This window comes from Oryzias latipes, chromosome 16 (assembly GCF_002234675.1).
Source record: "Oryzias latipes chromosome 16, ASM223467v1".
Lineage (NCBI taxonomy): Eukaryota > Metazoa > Chordata > Actinopteri > Beloniformes > Adrianichthyidae > Oryzias > Oryzias latipes.
The window spans coordinates 6,449,920-6,465,749 of NC_019874.2; the positions used below are offsets into that span (position 1 = coordinate 6,449,920).

A 15,830-nucleotide genomic window follows, 5' to 3' on the forward strand; every position below is an offset into this window, starting at 1 on the left:
TGTCTCAATAGTTGCATCTTTTATTTTGTTTAATGAGCATTTTAACAGAGGAAGTTTTCAGAAAATAAATTGAAGATCTCATCCTGCAGCAAAACAGGTGCACTACTGCCCCCTATTGGTAGACCCAGAGTGAAAAAGACGATGCGGTAATGTCAGGCTGAGCTGCAATTGTCCTTGTAGAGAAATGTAGTTGCCAGCAGTAATAATTTCACGCGTTTAGTCAAACGGAAGAAAAGTCATTTGAATGGCACAGGCCTGCAACCTGATCCTCTTTACCTCAGATAAACCTCTCCATAAACACACACGCACAACTAAACTGCTATCACAGGGAAGAGTTGCCAAGCAACAAACTTTGATCTGCCACCTACACATTAGGAGATATGTGGAAACCCAAACTGGATGTTTAAGTATCTGTTAGCCAGAGCGTGCGTGTGTTCGAGCCCTCTTCATTCTTTAGGTCAAACTGTTCAGAATGCACGAGTGTTGCTGTGGATTTTCAAAAGCCGTGTCAGCACACCATCAGACTTCGACAGGGAGATGTGTGAAACCAGTTCTGTCAAAATATAACGAAGGAATCCAGTAGTGAGGTCTTTAACTTTTCATCTTCCTTTGGAGTGTCCCTTTCTCTAAAGGCACTTAAGACAACGAAGCTGCAAAAACAAGCAACTGTTGATGGTTTTCATCGGATGCTCCACACACCTTTAGGTTTCGATGAGTCATTAGCCTCGTGCAGCAGAAGCATTACAGAGGCTTCTTCAATCACACCTCAATGTTGATCTGAGCGAAGCGGTAATGCAGGGAGGAGGGGTTACGCAGCAGCACCTTTCCCCTGTGTTCCTCCGGCTGGCTGAGGAGGGTGTTCAGCAGCCCGCCGACGCTGACGAAGCCCAGAGCCTCGCCACAGCCCGCAGACAGAGAGAAGTCCCCCTCAGTGATCCAGCCGAGGGTCACCCGCGAGCAGTGAGAGGTGATACTCGGGAGAGGATCAGGCCACACCCCCAACACAAGGTCTGGTTCTGCGTAAACAAAAGGTTCTGATGCTTCGGTTCCGGGATAATCAGATGACTGAAGGGGTCCAGCGCCCTTCTTCGAGCCCTTCTTCCTGCGTTTCGTTTTACTTTTGAAGTCGTCTCTGTGGGGGGGCTCCTGGGGGCAGGTTCCGGCGTCCCTTTTGCCCAGCAGCTTCAGGTCTTCTGGAGTTGGCGCGCACACCATGGCGTGGAGCTCGGGTTTGCCTTTGGACAGCAAGGACAGGCGCACCCACGCCACGCTCATTCTGTGTGAGGCCAGAAACGCGTCAGCCGCAGACTGCTGGAGAGGGGGCGCCCCCCCGCCGCGGCCTGGCCTCTGACCTCTAGATGTGGGCAGTCTGCACCAAGCAGACAGAAGCCTCAGAGACTTCCTGCTCCTGGGAAGAGAAGCATAACTTTTTATAGAATGTAGTTCTATGACAAACGAGGAGATGCCGTTTTAATGCCTTCAGGGACACAAAAGCTTTACTGAAGCTTTACTCTGCATCTAAAAACAGAGGCAGCTAATTCAATGTAAAGACGGGGCCCATTTCACAAAGTTATTGACATTACTCGAAGCTTTAGAGACGATTCACGAGGAGGAAGGCTTTATCCTCTGCCTCATACCCATCCTAGTGATGTATTGCAGTAATTTGAGACTTGATGCACTTTGGGTATTCTCATCAGAGACCTTAGGATGACAGTGAAACAGTCTGGGGAGGGGTCATGCATCCTCCGTCAAAAGCTAAGCTACCCTCCCAGTTAAAACATTTAGAAAAGTGATGATTGGAGGTGGAGCTCTGTGCCATTTAGTGAGGAGCCTCCAAGGAAAATGGGGTTTTTAAAATGTCCTTGTGGCATTTTTCTTTTTAACTTTTGGTTAAAAATTGCATTTCTGAGTATTTCTTTGAATTGTGGTGAATCAGGAGACGAAATAAATGCCGTTTGATTGTTTGAGACATTAAAGATATGCTGGGCCACAAGCTCCCTGTTCAGAGCGATCAGGAACGAGGAGGGGAGGAGGGGCGGGGTCGCTCTGCACCAACGATCCCATTCACACCTTGGAGGCAAGTAAACTGCTGCTCTCCAGCAACCGTCTTAGAAAGTGAGATGGTTTTTGGCTAAAAACAGCATGTTCATAATTAAAAGATCACTGGGAACAGATCAAAACATGATCAGAGTGGGACAAGTTCGTCTGTAGCATGACAGGTACACCCAGAACCCTAACTTCTATCAGTTCTAAGTGGCTCCACTGAGATAGAAGTGAGCAGAGAGGCTGCAGATAAGATGGCGCCTGACACCATCAGCTGTAAGCAGAAATTACACAACTTGATGCAGAGGCAGAAGTTTTTGGTTTTTTATTCCCCGTTTGAATGCAGTGGTCCTCCTTGTATTCACAAGGTTCACCTTTCACGTTCTCCGATTCTTTTCATTTTTTGTTTTGTTTTTCAGCGCTCTGTCCTGCGTCCTGGCTGGCTTCTGACCTTGTCAATCAAACTTCTCCATGCCATGTCTGCTGTACGAGTTCAGCTTCCCTCCAGCCCACAGCAGATCTTTGATTTCATTATATAAAACAGGACCTATTTTTCTATGAAGGTTTGAGCTTCGAGAGTTTAGATAAAAGTGTGAAAATGTTCATGTCAGTGTGAGAAACGTGAATAAAGTGTGAAGGGAGGATTTTCACAGCCTTTCAAACATCTATAATCCTACTTCCTGGATTTCAACTAGCGTGGATATTTTTATTGGTGATCATTTTCCATCAGATTTTAAGAGATGTTTACACCAAAAGTGGGTCACATGTTTATACATCTTCATTTTTGAAGGTTTGAAGGTTATCAAAAAGTATTGTGGGACCTTAATGACTCATGTCATCTTTGCCCCCCTGACACCTGTATTTATTTCCAGCAAAGAAAATCCTTTTTTACTCAATTAAAAATAATAATACTATTCTGTTTTTGCTTTCAAGTAGATGCCACATTAAGGTCATTTTGGAACTGAAGTGGTGTGAAGCATATTTTGTATCAAATGACGTCAAACACACAACTCTATGCAGCCGACAAATGACAAAAAGTGACAAAAGAACGACAACCTATTCATCTAGTTTAACTAGAACTGGTAAATAGGAGTGACAAAATTCCCACAATGCACCTTGTCCTCTGACTGCCCTCAGTAGGCGTGCTCATTACAAACATGAGAAAGGTTGTGGGCCGCTGGCTGGAGGAACCTTTGAAAGCCGACGTGGAACAAATGCAGACCTGATGACGGTGAATACGCTCTGAGGTTTGGTCCCGGTGTGATCCGGCTGTGGCGTCATCTCCTCCTCCTTCGGCTTGGTTGTGCTTCTGGCCAGCCCGTCTCCTCGTTGCCTCGTGAGGAGCTCCCACTCCTCCACCAGCTGTTGCCACGGGCAACGGAAAGGAGCCAGACAGCCATGTTTAATGTAATTGGTTCTTTTGGCGGGTGGACGCCTGTGGAAAAGGTTACAAGGTCAAACTATCAGGTTCCCCTGCCAATTTATGAAAGGGGGAATTGAGGAGCACCCTCATTAGTATCCCATCAATGTCCTAGAAAACATTTTCACTTCATGGAAATGATCTGGGCTCAGAGGTTCGATAAGAAGTCCTCTTCCAGAACCTCAAGTCTCCTGACAACCTTTGGATTCCTAAAGGTGCAGATAAAAGCCACTTCTGGAAGGTCTTTGGAAAATTAAACAGCAACAGACTTCTGCTGTAGTTCAAGGTCCAGAATAGTTATATTATAATAACAATAATTAGCTTGTAATAGCAGCTGAACCCCATTTTAGCATTTTTATAAATGTACTGGGGAAAAACGTCGCTCTTTTGATTGGTTTGTTTGTTTCCCTGCAGCAGACTGACATCCCAACTACTGTCACTAAACGTTCAGACACCCATGATGGACAAACATGGGTTAGTAAATCATTGAAATAAATCACACACAGCTTCACCGTTTTGTTTCTTCCCTCATCTGCCTTCGACTGACCTTTTGAATTTGTCCAGGAGCTCAGCTTCCTGCTCCTCCTGAAATCGAACGCCTGCAGGACAGTCCGGATAATCATGGGGGAAGTGGGGAGCGCCTTGATTTTGGGATCGTTTCAGACTCATATGAAGTCCAGCTATGCGAACTCCTCGATACACCTGGAGAGGGGGGAGAGGTGGAATTGGAAAATGGAACAAAGACTGCAAGACAGAAGGAAGTAAATGAGCTTCCAAAGCTGGGCTAATAAAAGAAGACCGTGAAGTTGACAAGATGCATCATCAGAGACTGAAAGTAAAAGTGTTGCCAGCTGTGTTGCTTCTCCGCATTCAAAAAAAAGCAAGCTGAATAATTCATCCAGTTTCTGATTTTTCTCAATTAAAAGTTTCATGGTAGAGAGAAGCCCAGGTCTCTTTCTAGCTTTCTACTCCTGCAGGAGAGCAGAGGAGCTCCCAGGCAAGCTGATCTTCTGAGAACAGAGGGAGCTCCTCTGTTCTCAGAAGATCAGCTGACTCAGGCCAGCTGATCTTCTGCCTTATGTCACAAATTTATAAATCTAATCTCACTCCAAAACAGAATGCATCCATCTGCTGTTCTGACCTCAACCGGCTTCCCAGATTAGACCTGGACTTCACTGAAGCAGTCTGATTTCGATTTACAAACTCAAGACTGTGTATTATTTCAAACGATAAAGTTACATTTCATTTTTCCATTTAAAAAAACAAGTTTGTTTGATTCATTTAACTTATGTTACATAACTAGTGAATAAAAGCAGAAATTCATAAATATGAAATTCTGACATTTTTGTTAAATAAGATGCAAATTGTACTTGTAATGAACTCTAGATGAAGGTCAACTCAGTTTGCCTACTTGACTGATCAAAGCCAGCCTAAATGAACTGATAACTCCACGAGTGACTGTAGGATCTTCTCTGCAGCTGTCCACACTCCCTCCTCACCTCTCTGATGTTCTGGTGTCTTCATCTTTGCATACAGTCAAAGTCTAAATGAAGCTCATTTGTGGAACAGGCAGCCAAATAAACAGAAAGGTCCGAGCTAAGCCACCGGTTGAAGAGTTTCATTCTTCAAGCATTTTTTCCACCACAACTAAAGAGAACTGAAAGATGTTCAGCGCTTGTTGTTGTAACTGGGAACCAAACTAAAATGCCCTGAAAATACCGCACATATGTTTGTTTTAATACTCACCAGCGGGACCCAGAAGGCCATACCCCAGCCTTTAGGAAGCAGCAGGTCCCAGCCGGCCCCCCAGGAGCTCATGTCATTTCCCACTTGTTTGCCCGGCTGATGAACCAGGAGGATGGGGATTCGGCCCTGCAGTGGAGTGGGGCTCAGCCTGGAGCCTGGAATCAGCAGCTCACTCCTCATGCGGTTCAGCTCCTGCAGGCAGCAACACAGACAGCTTCTGCTCACACCTGCTCGGAGATGAAGCAGCTGAGACAGGAGGGGCTACAAAGGCAGATGGAGATCACGGGTGAACCTGCTCAGAGATCTTGTTTTCGGTGACATTGTCTCGCACAGACTGTTCCCACAAGCAGCTCTGGCTGCAGAGCTGCGGGACGCCTCGTAACATCAGCTGCCGTCTCTTCTCCTCGTCTGCCTCTGTGGAAACAAACACAACCTTCCTGAAAATCAGCCTCCAGAATTCCATCCTCTTACTCCCAGAATTCTAATGTTCAATTAAAAATGATCAAACAATTCCTTAAATCAAAACATTATTTTTACCCAAGTTTATACTGTTAATATAAAACTAGAAAGTAGGATTATATAATCTAATATTGAAATATACCGAATACACAATTAGGAGAAACCAACAGGTGTGTCTGATTTAAATGGATGATAAATATACTATTATTTTGACTGGAATCTTACAGAAATTAGAAATATTGCTGCACTTTTTATCCTTTGCACTGATGTAAACTGCTATAAACTTCCCGGTAACAGGGTAGTCATAAAGATTTTTTTATTTCACTTTTAGTTCATTCTGCACATTGTAAATCAGAGAATAAAAAGTGATTTTTTTAAAGTAAATTTATTAATATTAACAATTTTAACACTCCTTTCCAATTGTACCTTCTTGATTTTAATAACTGGTGCAACTTTCAGTAGTTGTAAATCGGTTTTTAAATGATGCACCTTTCAATTTATTATTAAAAATGAATGAACAAATGAGGCACTTATTATTAGTTGCAAATTATTTACTTTTGTGTTTTTACAATGAACGACACACTCTGACCTAAGAGCACTTTTGTATTTTGTTGTACATGTGACAAAAACAAGTAAATTACTGAATTCACTTCATTGTGTGCTTGAGAACTCAATGTGAAGGGCAGATCCGAACTGATCCATGAGACAATAATGTTCAAATCGGCTGCTCAGTCGCTGAGGGTGAGACTGGAGTACAAGGTCCTGCCAGGATTCGAACCTGGAACATCTGCATGGCTGGGCAGAGGCCCCCAGGAGCACAGAACCAGAAACGTACTCAGTGAAACACCCTCAGGACCTTTGGTGACCGACAGTGTTGCATTAACGTCTAGCGCAGCAGTTCATGTTGTGACATGTGCAGCATAACGACCCGCCCTCCTCCAGTCTGTCCAGAAGGTCAGATTTTACCTTGACTCTGGTTTACACTGGGCATTGCTTTAACCTTCTTTGCCGGTAAAGTCAATCTGGGGTCATCCACAGTCAGACCCAGCACCGTGCCAGGGGGCACCTCTCCAGATGAATAGATGCCTGCACATGAGACATGAAAGCAAAGTCAGTGATCAGGACCAAGGAGAGGAAAAAGCACAAAGCAGCAGAGCTCCAACCTTTCAGTGTCTTAAAGACCTCTGCTTGTTGTTGATGCAGATTCATCTTCCTCTCATCTCTACAGTGCTGAGGCCACCACAGAGAAGAAGCCTGGGACTGACCCGCCTCCTTAAAAACAGAACTCATCTATAATTTTGTCGAGTAGGTTATTTTTGATCAGGAGAACCCTTTCACAACACTCACATCACAGTCTGTGGCTGCCTCCAAGCTTTCTGTTAGCACAGAATGAGACTGAGGTCCGACCAGGCGGTAGCGTACCATCTCCATCGTGAGATCGCTACGACAGATGACCAGATACGTGAATGAAACAGAATCACCTCCTCCAAACAGTTGCTCAGTTCATTCACTGACTTTATTACGATTCCAGTTGAGCTGGACTTCCAGGTGACTGGAGTGTCGGGTGATCTGGTTCCGTCTCCCAAGATCTTCTTAGCAGGAGGTCCACCTGCGTCCACACGGCTCCGTTTCCTCTTTCCTCCAGGTGTCACCTTGGCTTTAGGGGAGACCTCAGGCTTTGGCTCAGACTCCAGGGTGGAAGCAGACTCTGCAGGTGTGGCCACTGGGATAACCGGGGGCACCACCGCCTCAAAGCACTCACACACTCTTTGCAACTCTGGGAGAAGATCCTGAAGAGGAACACATCAGCTGAAATCAACCAGCTTGCTGTGACTGACTCGACACTGACTGGTGTACCAACAACCCAAACCCCCCTGTGAGGATTTAAAAGCAGCCGTTTACCTGCTTCAGAGCGGGATGCGCCCAGATCCACAGCTGCCTGCTGGCTGAGCCTTCTGCTCGAGGTCTCCAAAGAAATGTGACGGGGCCCAGAGGGTGTGAGGGGTACTGCCCCGCTCTGTACACCGTAACGCTGCCCTGTCTGCACCCAGACAGGCACAGAGCTGCAGCAAAGGTAGGGCCTGGAAAAATGTCAACCACAATTCAGAGTTTTATTACCGTACTTAAAGTCCCACTTTGATCATCTTACGATCTATTTTCAAGTGTTCCCAGTGGTCTTTTGATCATGATTGTGCTGAAATGCACTTTCAATCCAAATTTTCTTTATACATTTCCTGAACCATCACAAAAATGCCACAAGAACAAGTTAAAAACACCAAAAGCACCTTTTCATCAGGGTGGATCTTTAAATTAGTCTCAGAAAGTCAAAAAAGGCAGCCTGTGTTTTTTTTTTTTAACGTGGTAAAAAGAAAGTAGTAACAGCCCTCACCCGTCTCCTTGCTGGTCAGCTGTGACAGAGCAGTCAACAGCGTGTCCTCCTCTCCCTGCAGCTCAATGCAGCAGTAATAAGAAATGTCCTGCATAGATGAAAAAAATAACTAAAAAAAAGCAGTTTATCTATCTCCTGGATGTTTTCATATAAATAAAAACAGAGTGTTTTACCAGCAGCAGGCAGTGGCTGCTCATTGCTCTATAGCACGGCCGGTAGCACTTGCACGTTGGTCTGTCCCCGAGACGGTAACCCCACTTCTTTACCATGTGGAAACGCTTGGCGTGCCAAATGTGCGTCTCTAACCAAATGTTCTTGCGCTGGCGGCGATTGAACTCCAGCAACAGGTTGCCGTGGCGCCGGCGAGCTTTGCGGCTTTTACTCTTTGGTAGCTCCTTCTTCTTCTTCGAGCCGGCCTGGAGGCTCTTTTCCCGCTGATGGAGGAGCGTATGTGAGCGCACACGGAGCATGGATGAATCACTAAAGCAGCTGAGAGCATTTGCAGAAATTACCATTTTGCTCGCCACATCTCTCAGCCTGCGGGGAAGCCTCTTGGTGTTGTGGCTCATGGCGCGTCTCCTCATGTGTTTGGGCAGAGCCTGGAAGACATGGTTGCTGCCCGTTCTCTTGGTCACTGCTTTCAGCATGGCCTTCACCTCTGCAGCCCTGCTCCTGGCAAACGCTCCAGCTTGGTGAGGAGAACAATAGAAGGACTTTTAGGAAACTGTAGGAAAAAGGGGCTCTGACAGACCATTTATAAGGTTTCCCAGCATTTTAATTGTTTTTAGGAATTAACAAGAAAGTGTTTAAAGAAAAGGCATCAAATGGTAAAGGGAAAAAAAAAGAAAGCTGCCATCGCCTTTGTCAAATAATTTCCCAAATGTCATGGGAAATGTGGTTGATGTTGTGCATATGAAGGGATTCTGCTCATAAATGAAGTTCGTGACATAAACAACTTTTGCCTGTGTTTGCAGGAGTGAAGCGTCTCCTCACCGGTGATGTATTTGGGCATCTCCTTCATGTAACCTCCTCCTCCATCTCTCTGATTTCCACGAACCCATCCAGTCCTGGGAGGAGGGTTCCTCTGCCATCCTAGCAGAAAAGATCAGAACAAACAGCGTTTTGCTTTTCAAACCACTGTTTCCTTTAATGAGGCGTCAGACATGTGTGGTCAGGACATTTAGAGAATTTTAATGCAGAATATACAAGACAACACTGATGTTGTGTCTTTCTGACCAGCATCATCATGCCACCTAAATGTCAATCATATAAAAGGCTAAGGGGAAAAGCACACAGTGAATGCAGGGCTGAGTGGCCTGCCGCCACCATGTGCTGACCACGCAGCGGCAGTCCCCACTCGTGACAGTGGGCCGTGTCAATACCGGAGTCCTTCGCTTCTTGTCGTCCGTTCTGGCTGCTGCTACCCGCCGCGGCGGAAGGAGACGAATACTGCACGCTGGCAGGCTGGTTCTTCATCTTCCTGTCCCTCATCTTCACCTTGGAAGCAGACATTTTCTCTAGTCTTAACCGCCACAAAACATAAATAAAAAGAAGAAATCCCGAAAAAGTCCAAATAATAAGCCAGCTAGCTACGTTAGCTCACACTGAATCTGAAGTTTTTTCTCCCAAACTTGGATCTAGCAGACTGATTCAAACGTAACTTATGTATAAAAAAGAGGTAAATCAAAAATGTCTATCACAAAATTAAGTCGGATGCAGTTCAATGTTGTCGCTACAGCTAACAACCACATGGGTTTAATTAATGTCAGCTTACGTCGATTTGCTTCCGGGTTCGTGGTACTCTTGGAATTTGTAGTTCAGTTGCCGAAAAGACTAGCGAGTCAGGAGAAAACACGTCGACATAGCAATTTATCTTTTAGGATAGCGTTGTTTTTTTCTTGCTTCACTATAAATATATAATTTTACTGTAAAAAAAATTAAGACAAAATAACTTTCTTTAAAAAGTCAGGTACATTTTGCGACTGTTAGTTGTCATTTACGGTAAGGCGGATCCAACTGTTCTCCGTCGTTTTTTTCCCAATCTTTATTTATAAATTAGTTTCCCTTCGTGTTTTCGCCTTCACACGCCTGCTTTCACCCTGCATGAGTTCAGAAACATGTCTGCGTTAATCAAGAAGATCATCAGCACGACTAAAGCTCCTGCTGCCATCGGTCCATACAGGTGAGCGGAGTACGAATCCGACCGTCTCTGGACGGACACTACACCAAACAAACAAGTGCACGCTTCTTCACTGTGGACTTTACACCGCACCACTGTGGAAAAGTTTAGCTGCTGTTAACCATATTTCTTTAAGAAACTTTTATTTGAGTTCTAATATTTAATATAATTACAAATAAAAACGAATAATAAAAATCAAATGAAATTTGCCTAATCTTAAATTAATCTAAATGCAGCCTTAACATAATCATACCGTGTGTCCGCCCCCCCCCGCCCCCCCTTCCATTTTCCTTTTGATTTATTTCTTTGACCAACTCAAATTATTTTTGACTTTAGAGTAAACTTTTGTCTGGTCTCTAAAAACTATTAACCTGAAGCTTTTTTTGTTTTTTTTCCTCACAAAAAAAAAGCTTTCAAAGTAAAAGTTAGCTTATAAAATGAATTTAATCATAAAACCTACATTGCAGCTGTAGACATGATTTTTTATTTTTCCATGAAATCTTTTTGAAATAGGCTGATACTGTGGTGCTGTTGTCTTCCAGCCAGGCGGTGCTGGTTGATCGGACCATGTTCATATCAGGACAGCTGGGGATGGATCCCGCCACCACACAGCTGGTGGAAGGAGGCGTTCAAGCACAAACCAGACAGGTGACCACACGGCTTCTCTTAAAACATTTGTAGCTTTCCTTCTCAAACTACAAAGGTGGATTGTGAACAAGCTAAAGACCCACCTTTACGAAAATGAGTTTTTTTGGTGTTTTTAACATGTTCTTGTGACCTTTTTCTGATAATTAAGGACATATAAAGAAATTAAGCTTATAATAGCATGTCTGGGTATTTCTTCCAATTGTTGTAAATCAGGAGCAGATGCAAAAATGCAGCTGGAAAAAGCTTGTAAGTGTGGCTGACAAGTTACCCCAGTGGGCCACTAGCTCCCTGCCCCTCTCCATTCTGATGCATCCACTTGTAGACAAATAGACACGTGTGTGTCCTCATTTTTCTCGTCTGAGCTGGAATCTCCACGGCTCCGATATTGCTCGCCATTTTTGTTGCACCGCCAATGTTAGGTTGGGGATACGAGGGAACGTAAGCTAGTGGAAGACGGGGTAAACAGATGATGGAAAGGGGGCAGGCTTTCACGACTACTGTACTACTGTCGCTCTGCAGAAATTATGTCCTGGAAAACGACCCAGGATTCCTGGTTTTGGCTAAACTTGGCATAATCATAATTAAAAGAACACCGGGAACGCTTTGAAAACGGATCAAAAGATGATCAGAGTGGGACTCTAAAGTGTAACTAAGGTGCAGATTTTTTTTTGTTGAGCTACAGATCAAGGAACTTGAGAATCATGAATTGAGTATTTTCTTTCAAGTTGCAATGATCACAAATGCAGGGAAAAGAAAACATGTTGACTTCTCACCACAAGGTGAAGCAAATGCAGAAGGTTTTTTTTTTTTCATGGTGGAGAGAGAGATGCAGGTTCTAGTTCTACTGTGATGTGTGGTGGTATCCATTGATAATTCTTCCCCTTTTCCTTCAGGCTCTTGTTAACTTGGGCGAAATCCTTAAAGCTGCTGGTTGTGGTTATGAAAACGGTAATGAAGAACCTTTCATGTTTTTGCACACATTTGTCCCTGCAGTCATGCAGATCACGGATGTGTTTGTTTTCTGCAGTCGTAAAAACCACGGTGCTCCTCGCGAACATGAATGACTTCACCAGCGTAAACGACGTTTACAAGCAGTGTGAGTGTCCTGCTTTTCATGATCCCTCCAGGACCGTCGGACCTCCCAGGTTCAATGCAAACATAGCCTCTAGGTGTCACTAGAATCCAGAGTTACAATAATCTGAGATGAAATAAGTGGTTTTCTTCATAAATGACATGCTATTTAGTTGTCTTGTAGAAACTCTTTTAGACAGAGCTTGTCTTACGTGCATAAATCCTTTATTTATTTATTTTTACCTCCACGTAAACCTTCTGTTCATTTATGCAGTATTCCACGGCCCTTTATTCTGCGACATGCGTTGCTGTTCAGTTTGTAACTTGGAACGAATGCCAACAAAGATGCTGACAAAGAGGAAAAAGGAAGTTGCTCTGAGGCACAGTGACAGAGCACTCCATTAAGAAGAGCAGCAGAGGCTCACAGAGGGTAATCTGAGCTGCTGCTGTCAGTGGATGAAGTTGAATCCAAACACCAGACAATGAGACATATGTGACCCTCTTTAGATGAAGACGCTGCCCTCCTCTCATTGAGGCGCCAGCAGCCTGAACTTTCCCACTGTCCATGTGGAGAAAGGACCAAGCAAAGGAAAAAAAGTGCTTCTTCTTTAGTTTAAAATTCTGACTGCAGGCTTTCAGAACCAAAGTCCATACAGATCAGCTGTGTGTTTGTCTCGTACTCTATAAATGTGAATGATTTCTGAAGTAGGCATGTTCTCCAGCCATTGTTAAATGCTAACAACTGTATGTTGGTGTTTAATTGCATTAATGAAGCTAATAAATGGCATATTTACAATTGTTTTAACCTAATCTAAACTATAATAAAAATAATAACATTACATTTATAGTTGGAGAGCTGATTTTACAGAGAAAAGAGGGCAAAAAACAGAGTGTGGAGGTTCCATTGTTTCATAAAAACAACCACAACCTTCTGGAAATCGATGTTTGTGGAATGACAGATTTACTGCAGCGGTTTTGTTGTTGCAGTGAAGAACAGCTGGTTTTGAAGGCTGACAGCAAAGTTTAAAGGTGGGGATGTTAAAGGTACAGATACTCTATATTACCAAAATATTCACTCACCCTTCCAAATGCTCAGAATCTGGTGTCCTAATCACTTGGTCTGGCCACAGGTGTATAAAATCAGGCCATGCCACGTGTGGAACAAATCCTAAATGTTCCATAGTCAATTGTCAGCTCTATCCGAACAAAATGGAAGAGTTTGGGAACAACAGCAACTCAGGAAACCAAGTGGTAGACCACGTAAACTGATGGAGAGGGGTCGGTTGATGCTGAAGCTCATAGTGCCAAAAGATCACCAACATTATGCACAGTCAATTGCTGCAGAGCTCCAGACTTCATGTGACCTTCAGATCAGCCCAAGTTCAGAATGTAGAGAGCTTCATGGAATGGTTTTCCATGGCCGAGCAGCTGCATCCAAGTGCAATGCAAAGCGTCGGATGCAGAGGTGTAAAGCACGCCGCCACTGGACTCTAGAGCAGTGGAGACGCCTTCTTGAGCGGCAGTGACTCGGGTGGTAGAGCGGGTCGTTCAATGACCGAAGGGTCGGCGGCTCGATCCACGCTCCCCCCCCCCCCAGCCAGCTGTTGTTGTGTCCTTGGGCAAGACACTTCACCCTCCCTGCCTCCAGTGCGGCTCCACTGGGTGGTAATGTGTATAAATGTCCCGGTGATGGTCAGACGGGCCGTAGGCACAAACACATTGTAAGAAGATAAATCCAAGCCATTATTATAATTATTATTATTTGGAGGGATGAATAAGAATTTTCCCGATTTGACTCTGGGTATGGAGGTCTTCAGGAGAACGGTACATTTGGGAATGCATTGTGAAATCTGGCGGAGGACGGGTTATGGTGTGGGCTTGTTTTTCATGGCTTGGCCCCTTAGTTCCAGTGAAATGATTTTAGGATACCACAACATTTTGGACAATTCCAAGCTTCCAACCTTGTGGGAGCAGTTTGAAGTGGGTCCCTTCCTCTTCCAACATGATGGTGCACCAGAACACAAAGCCAGGTCCATACAGACATGGATGACAGTCTGATGTGGATGAACCTGACTGTCCAGCACGGAGTCCTGACCTGGACCCCATAGAAAACCTTTGGGATGAATTAGAGCGGAGACTGAGAGTCAGGCCTTCTCCACCAACATCAGTGTGTGACCTCACCAATGAGCTTCTGGAAGAATGGTCCAGAATTCCTAGAAACACACTCCTGAACCTTGTGGACAGCCTTTCCAGAAGAGTTGAAGCTGTAATAGCTGCAAAAGTTGGACTGACATCATATTGAACTCAGGGTTAGGAATGGGACGCCACTTTAGTTCATGTGTGAGTCAAGGCAGGTGAGAAAATACTTTTGGTAATATAGTGTATGTATTGATAAATCCATCTAGTACTGGGAGTTACTGCAGGATCAGTTGAAAGCCACAGATATGAACAGGATTATATTATTATAAAAAGGTATAAAATCCATCTGGAAGTAAGTAAACAGAAATGTTACGCCCAGGTCTGTTTCCACACTAACTTGACTGCTTTCTGTAGTTTTCAGCTCCAACTTTCCCGCCAGAGCTGCTTATCAAGTTGCTGCTCTGCCCAAAGTGAGTATTTGATAAAGGCGGATCACGTTTTTGCAGCTGCTGATGCTCTGATCCACTGTGCTTGTTTATTTGCAGGGTGGACTGGTTGAGATTGAAGCCGTTGCTGGTTTGGGCCCTTTGACCAATGCTTGACTGAGTACTGCCTCTCCACGAATCAACAAAAACTGCTGCACGTTCAACATGGGAGTGATGAGTGCCATTCCTCTGTTTCAGAGCGGGATGGAGGTTTTGGACGTGTTGCAGGTCACCTGGCAGATGGGCAGCACTGGGAGCGCTTTCACCCCTCATTAACATTGATGACATGATTGAAGACGGTGCCGCGTTTTCACGTTCAGCCACTCACGTTTCACTAACATGAGCTGCTAAGTATCTGAGCTTGTTTGTTGGCTTGAGTTACACCACTGATCCTCAAGCGTTCTCTGTATTATAACGCTGCTGTCTGTTAGGTCTGCAACCTTCAAACTTTAGCCTCGCTGATGTCATAGTGTGTTATACTGTCGTCTCACGGTTACACAGCTGGATTTGAAACGACTTTGACTCAGGAAATCAGTAAAAGCCTGCTGGCTGGCAAACATTTAGCTGCTGGGTGAAATATGGACCAATGCTCAGTTTCTTCATCTCTGACTGGAATGTTCACAGTATAAGTTCTATTTGAAAAATGCTTTGAGGGTGAAAAAAAAAAAAAGTAGAATTACAGTACAGACAAAAGTTTGGAAACACCTTCTCATTCAAAGAGTTTTCTGTATTTCCATGACTGTGAAAATTGTAGATTCACACTGAAGGCATCAAAACTATGAATGAACACATGTGGAATTATATACATAACAAAAAAGTGTAAAACAACTAAGCATCTCTGGGAACTCCTTCAAGACTGTGGAAGACCATTTCAGGTGACTTGAAGCTCATCAAGAGAATGCCAAGAATGTGCAAAGCAGTAATCAAAGCAAAAGGTGGCTACTTTGAAGAACCTACAATATGACATATGTTCAGTTGTTTCACACTTTTTTGTTGTGTAAATAATTCTACCTGTGTTAATTCATAGTTTTGATGCCTTCAGTGTGAATCTACAATTTTCATAGCCATGAAAATAAAGAAAACTTTTTGAATGAGGTGTGTCCAAACTTTTGTCTGTACTGCATGTAAAAGCAGGAGCTTTAAAACAGGAAGAATTGGTAAAGGGAACATTTTGATGGATTTTACCTGTGGAAACAGGAACATTTACACGCCAAAGTCTTTCTGAAGATGCTGCGCTGACCCAAAATCAAG

The 15,830-nt window shown here is 44.1% G+C and overlaps 2 protein-coding genes across 3 annotated transcripts; one reads left to right on the forward strand and one right to left on the reverse strand.

Annotated features, from left to right (window-relative positions):
- Positions 1-4: 4 nt before the first annotated feature.
- Positions 5-9,979, reverse strand: pop1 (POP1 homolog, ribonuclease P/MRP subunit). 2 transcript variants are annotated; one of them, XM_011484893.2, is made up of 15 exons: positions 9,440-9,979; positions 9,051-9,149; positions 8,570-8,745; positions 8,231-8,491; positions 8,058-8,145; positions 7,571-7,749; positions 7,184-7,458; positions 7,016-7,109; positions 6,832-6,937; positions 6,635-6,754; positions 5,502-5,623; positions 5,210-5,401; positions 4,011-4,165; positions 3,266-3,478; positions 5-1,408 (listed from the first exon to the last, which is right to left on the reverse strand). In XM_011484893.2, exons 1-15 carry the CDS (start codon positions 9,567-9,569, stop codon positions 760-762), a joined length of 2,859 nt encoding a protein of 952 aa, XP_011483195.1. In that variant the 5' UTR covers positions 9,570-9,979; the 3' UTR covers positions 5-759. The 2 variants fall into 2 exon arrangements, with proteins under 2 accessions (XP_011483195.1, XP_011483194.1); XM_011484892.2 differs by having other exon boundaries at positions 6,832-6,940.
- Positions 9,980-10,087: 108 nt separating this feature from the next.
- Positions 10,088-15,250, forward strand: rida (reactive intermediate imine deaminase A homolog). Its single transcript, XM_004077623.4, has 7 exons — positions 10,088-10,239; positions 10,779-10,884; positions 11,778-11,832; positions 11,912-11,980; positions 14,509-14,564; positions 14,640-14,700; positions 14,778-15,250. The coding sequence occupies exons 1-6, from the start codon at positions 10,175-10,177 to the stop codon at positions 14,694-14,696; spliced, it is 408 nt and encodes a 135-aa protein (XP_004077671.1). The 5' UTR covers positions 10,088-10,174; the 3' UTR covers positions 14,697-14,700; positions 14,778-15,250.
- The last annotated feature ends 580 nt before the right edge of the window (positions 15,251-15,830 follow it).

Excerpts from the sequence above, each read along its gene's own strand:
- pop1 (XM_011484892.2), bottom strand. The coding sequence starts at position 9,569 with ATGTCTGCTTCCAAGGTGAAGATGAGGGACAGGAAGATGAAGAACCAG. Across the intron at positions 8,146-8,230 it reads GCAGCCACTGCCTGCTGCTG|GACATTTCTTATTACTGCTG; the intron begins GTAAAACACTCT and ends TCATCTATGCAG. Across the intron at positions 5,624-6,634 it reads CAGTGTAAACCAGAGTCAAG|AGGCAGACGAGGAGAAGAGA; the intron begins GTAAAATCTGAC and ends TTGTTTCCACAG.
- rida (XM_004077623.4), top strand. The coding sequence starts at position 10,175 with ATGTCTGCGTTAATCAAGAAGATCATCAGCACGACTAAAGCTCCTGCT. Across the intron at positions 10,240-10,778 it reads GCTGCCATCGGTCCATACAG|CCAGGCGGTGCTGGTTGATC; the intron begins GTGAGCGGAGTA and ends GTTGTCTTCCAG. Across the intron at positions 14,565-14,639 it reads AAGTTGCTGCTCTGCCCAAA|GGTGGACTGGTTGAGATTGA; the intron begins GTGAGTATTTGA and ends GTTTATTTGCAG.